Genomic DNA, 5,204 nt, shown 5'->3' with positions numbered 1-5,204 from the left:
AGCACCTGCCCCTCTAAAGTCCTGTGCACGTCCCTGATCCTCAGTAATCCACAACAATATTTTGTTTTATCATGGTATCCAAGTGTATTATCAAAATACAACATTAAAAAGTCAAAAAGCATGAAAGGTCACCTCAAGAATCATATAGATTTCCACTTGGACATTACATTATTCAAAATTGGTGGAAATTTTATTTGACTTTTTTTTTTCAATGGTCTAGCTCTATTTTCTCCGACAGACATCCATTTACATTGTGACACTTCTGCAGCCATCCCACTGCTGTCACCTTTCTTTTGATACCAGGATTATCTATATGGCCCTTGTGATCGGGGAGATATTCTATATTTATTGTGGGCATGTCATTTCGAGCAGGCAATCAAAAGATTTGCCTGAAATGGCCTCTTTTTTTTTTTTTACTTTGACCAGACAGCTGGTTCTTTTAGCGTTTATCGCTTTTTCTGGTCAAGCATGACCGGCAAACAGGTTGAATGGGGTATAGATCGGGGGAAGACACTGAGAAAATACGGCGAGTCCGGGAGTCGAACTCATGTACCCCAGATCCGTGACGCGCACGGTTGTCCCCGACGCAGAGATACACGGTGAGCTACTGGAGCTCTGAAATGGCCTCTTTAAGTCACAAAAAAAAAATCAAATCTGTCAACCACCCTAGATCATCTCACATAGGTCCCTCGTCTTCATATCAGACAAAACCCCTAAAACCATCTTTGTTTTCATGTCATTCCCAGCTCTCACTTTTCTGGTCAGACATTTCACGTACGAGATTGTAAACCTGAGGATGTTTTCTGTGGCCACAGAAAATAATAAACTACCATCTGAATTTCTAGTTCACCGTCTTGGCTCCTTTAAAATATTCCACAAGTATCAAGTAGGAACTGCAGGTTCTACCTTTAATTAATAAGTAAAACTAGTGTTACTTGGGACAATATCTTCTGTTCATTGGAGAACAGTTTTTTTTTTATATGCAGCGGTCGACAAGACTGGTTCAGAGAGCGGGGGCAGCCTATAAAACACTCTGGCCACAAAAAGCTGATTTCATTATCTTAACACAAAATAAACAACTACCGTACTTTTCGGACTATAAGCTGCGGCTTTCCCCCCCCCATTTTTCGACCCTGCGGCTTATATGTGACTCGACGTGACCAAACCCGAAAATGTAAAAATCTAAATATTGCTTTTTTGACTGCATTGAAATGTTATTTATCTGTTCCCTTATTTGCTAAACTTAATACAACTTGTAAATGAGTTAATTCTTGTTATTATTCCGACAGTATTGTGTCCCAATGCTAATTACATATGGTAAACATTAAAACACCTGCGGCTTATAGTCCAGTGCGGCTTATATATGTACACATTCAATTTAGCTGCTGCGGCTTATAGTCAGGTGCGGCTTATAGTGCGAAAAGTACGGTACCTTAAATCGTCCCGATTTCTGAATATTTTTAACTCAACAAATTGATAAAGAGTTTTTAAATCAAACGCCAGTTGTAGATTTGACATAAGGGAGCTAATGCCATGTGGCCACTGCTGATTATTTCAAAAGGTCACTGGACGACAACATGTTTTATCCTGCAGGGTTGAAGGAAGGAGACGACTGCCAAATACAAATGATCTTCCTTCTTTATTTTCCTTGTTACAAAATAATCATGTTTTAGTCGAAGAGACCGAAGCCCATGTCATCGTCGGAGCCTTCAGCGGATTCCTCCTTCTCCTCCTCTTTCTCCTCCTTCTTGGCTGCAGGGGCAGAAGAACAGGGGATTAGTCGGAGCAGGGATTTATGAGACAAGACAACTGTTTTCTCTGAAGATAAATCCAACTACTGGTTAAACCACTCAACGTGTCACATTTACAAAAAAATACAACGTTCGAGTGAAGGATGTTCTAATATCTTTACCAAGTTAAGATACATCATTCAGACTGCCATTATAAAGTACTACTACTCTGCCATCGAGGAGTTCTACTAGTAGTTCTCTCACCTGGAGCGTCTGCGGCCGGGGCGGCGCCCCCTGCGGCGGGGGCTGGAGCGGCCCCACCTCCACCACCTCCTCCTCCGGCTCCCACGTTGCAGATCAGAGACCCGATGTCGACGCTGGACAGAGCCTGGAGGACAGAGACATTTAATACAGAGCCTGGAGGACAGAGACATTTAATATAGAGCCTGGAGGAGAGACATTTAATACAGAGCCTGGAGGACAGACATTAATATAGAGCGTGGAGGAGAGACACATTTAATACAGAGCCTGGAGGACAGAGACATTTAATACAGAGCCTGGAGGACAGAGACATTTAATACAGAGCCTGGAGGACAGACATTTAATATAGAGCGTGGAGGACAGAGACATTTAATACAGAGCCTGGAGGACAGACATTAATATAGAGCCTGGAGGACAGAGACATTTAATACAGAGCCTGGAGGACAGAGACATTTAATACAGAGCGTGGAGGACAGAGACATTTAATACAGAGCGTGGAGGACAGAGACATTTAATCCAGAGCCTGGAGGACAGACATTAATATAGAGCGTGGAGGACAGAGACATTTAATACAGTCTGGAGGACAGAGACATTTAATAGAGCCTGGAGGACAGACATTAATATAGAGCGTGGAGGACAGAGACATTTAATACAGAGCCTGGAGGACAGACATTAATATAGAGCGTGGAGGACAGAGACATTTAATACAGAGCGTGGAGGACAGAGACATTTAATACAGAGCCTGGAGGACAGACATTAATATAGAGCGTGGAGGACAGAGACATTTAATACAGAGCCTGGAGGACAGAGACATTTAATACAGAGCGTGGAGGACAGAGACATTTAATATAGAGCGTGGAGGACAGACATTTAATACAGAGCCTGGAGGACAGAGACATTTAATACAGAGCGTGGAGGACAGAGACATTTAATATAGAGCGTGGAGGACAGACATTTAATACAGAGCCTGGAGGACAGAGACATTTAATACAGAGCCTGGAGGACAGAGAGATTTAATACAGAGCCTGGAGGACAGAGACATTTAATATAGAGCCTGGAGGACAGAGACATTTAATACAGAGCCTGGAGGACAGACAATATATAGTCATGTCCACACTGGACAGACGGATGTATAACTTGTATAATAATATCCATAGACAACGAGGTGTGCAGTTATAGAAAGAGGATGCATGATGTGGGGCTCACACCACAAAGCAACGTGTAGACTCTGCAAAAGGAGGGTTTACAATATACATGATCCCTTACGTATAATAGGGTAGCTATTCACAGGGTAGCTAGGATGCGTTAACCACAGGACCGTGTTGAAGTGTTCTCAGTTCTCACCTTGGCAAACAGGCTGGGCCAGAACGGCTCCACGGTGACTCCTGCTGCCTTGATGAGAGCGTTCAGCTTGTCCTCCTACACACACGGAGAACAGGAAAACACATGTCAACTTTCTGTCACCAAGGGGACGGAAGACACCTCATCAGGTCTAGTAGACGAGGTGAACAAAATATCAGTATTTTACTTAGTTGGGTTTTCGACTGCATTTCATGAACCCTTTCACTGCCACATGACAAAGGGTTAACCTTTTGTAGTGTGGTTGTGGAAAGGGTTAGGTTAACCCTTTGTCATGTGGTAGTGAAGGGGTTAACCTTCTGTAGTGTGGCAGTGAAAGGGTTAATGGTCCCCGCCCCCATATAATATGTTACAGTACATATCGGTACAACGGAGTATAGATTAGATAGATATAGATATACAAGTAAATAAGTCTATACTTGGGGAGACTTTGAGGTATAGTCACTAGCCAAGTACTTCAGATAACTGCACCACAGTACATTACAACCTTGTATCATCAATTAATGCCGGTAGATTATATGATGTGTAGTGTTGCTGTGTAGAATTAATGTAAACCAAGACAGTCAGTTTAAAATGAGCCACATAGTGCCAACATCACATTCTACCTGTGGTACGTTTACAAACACTTAATATGCATTCGCTACATGAGGCTCTCAGCAGTCAGGACAGTAGATTCCGAGTGACCACGTGGGTCTTGTCTACACTATAAACACATGGTAGCCAGCATGGCAGTACGAATGAATGAAAACTTTACCAGATTAGCAGAATGGGTACAATACAGTACGGCTCAATACACACAATTGTTAAGGGGATGCAGACCAGAGAAAGACTTTAGTCTTGTTTACACCAGGGTCCCCCATTTTCAATGCATCATAATATTTATGACACACAACATACAGATACAGTACTGCTATATCTATACATTTATGACATATCAGATTTGCAAATACAGTACAGTTTGTGATACAAAAAGTATTTAAAAAAAAGTACACATATTGACTAAGAGATCGAACAGACTAACATCAATTAAAACACGTTCTAATGTCACAGTAGCCCCATGACATGACAGCTAGCTGGTTAGCATCGCGCGATAACACAGGACACCGCGCAGCAGCAGTAACTAACTGTCAGTCAGACACATAATGGCGTCGAGGGGGGCCGCCATTTTATCTGTTGACTTCACGCACATTCAGTTTCTTATTAAAACATAAACGACCCATGGAAATATAAAACCACCTCCATCTAAACACCAAGCCCTCGGGGTATAGAGCTCAACACCATGCTATTATATTAACAGAGAGCGGGTTAGTCAGCGTTTACATTATTTTAATGTGTTGCTGATGGGTCGACTCACTGTGACGGTGACTTCATCGTCGTGGAGGATGAGAGCGGCGTAAATACAGGCGAGTTCAGATACGGATGCCATTTCTTTCTTCAAATAGTTTTATCCTGGGGTCGGATGCCTAAATTTGAGCGGTGCTAGTCGCCGGATTGTCTGGCCTTAGCTTCTGGAGAAGAACCGAGCACCTTCAGGCTTCACTTCCTGTCAGGGTGTACTGTCACAATGGAAAGGAAGGAGGGCGGGCGCGAGGCCGGCTTTTATAACTTGCGTCGGGGCTGCGTCATGACGTCACGTGGCACGCGGCGGGAGACCTGCTTTTATAAACTGCGTCAGGGCTGCGTCATGACGTGTTAACGTGACACGCGGCGGATGGATTTATGTTGTTTGATTGATTGATTGATTGATTGAAAACTTTATTAACAGATTGCAGAATGGGTACAATACAGTACAGCTCAATACATACAATTGTTAAGGGGATGCAGACCAGAGAAAGACTTTCGTCTTGTTTACAT

At 43.0% G+C, this 5,204-nt stretch overlaps 1 protein-coding gene across 1 annotated transcript; it reads right to left on the bottom strand.

Annotated features, from left to right (window-relative positions):
• Nucleotides 1-1,620: 1,620 nt before the first annotated feature.
• Nucleotides 1,621-4,936, bottom strand: LOC311227386 (large ribosomal subunit protein P1-like). Its single transcript, XM_084313009.1, has 4 exons — nucleotides 4,705-4,936; nucleotides 3,336-3,410; nucleotides 1,995-2,118; nucleotides 1,621-1,752 (listed from the first exon to the last, which is right to left on the bottom strand). Exons 1-4 carry the CDS (start codon nucleotides 4,774-4,776, stop codon nucleotides 1,670-1,672), a joined length of 354 nt encoding a protein of 117 aa, XP_084169135.1. The 5' UTR covers nucleotides 4,777-4,936; the 3' UTR covers nucleotides 1,621-1,669.
• Between the last annotated feature and the right edge of the window lie 268 nt (nucleotides 4,937-5,204).

The sequence above is a fragment of the Notolepis coatsorum genome (assembly GCF_963971535.1).
Source record: "Notolepis coatsorum genome assembly, chromosome: 4".
Classification (NCBI taxonomy): domain Eukaryota; kingdom Metazoa; phylum Chordata; class Actinopteri; order Aulopiformes; family Paralepididae; genus Notolepis; species Notolepis coatsorum.
Note: the sequence above shows the minus strand (reverse complement) of the source record. Positions and strands in the feature narration are given on the sequence as shown.

Coding starts and splice junctions, on each gene's coding strand:
- LOC311227386 (XM_084313009.1), bottom strand. CDS start 4,776: ATGGCATCCGTATCTGAACTCGCCTGTATTTACGCCGCTCTCATCCTC. Junction 2,119..3,335: donor GGCCCAGCCTGTTTGCCAAG/GTGAGAACTGAG, acceptor TCTGTCCTCCAG/GCTCTGTCCAGCGTCGACAT. Junction 1,753..1,994: donor CCCGGCCGCAGACGCTCCAG/GTGAGAGAACTA, acceptor CTGCCCCTGCAG/CCAAGAAGGAGGAGAAAGAG.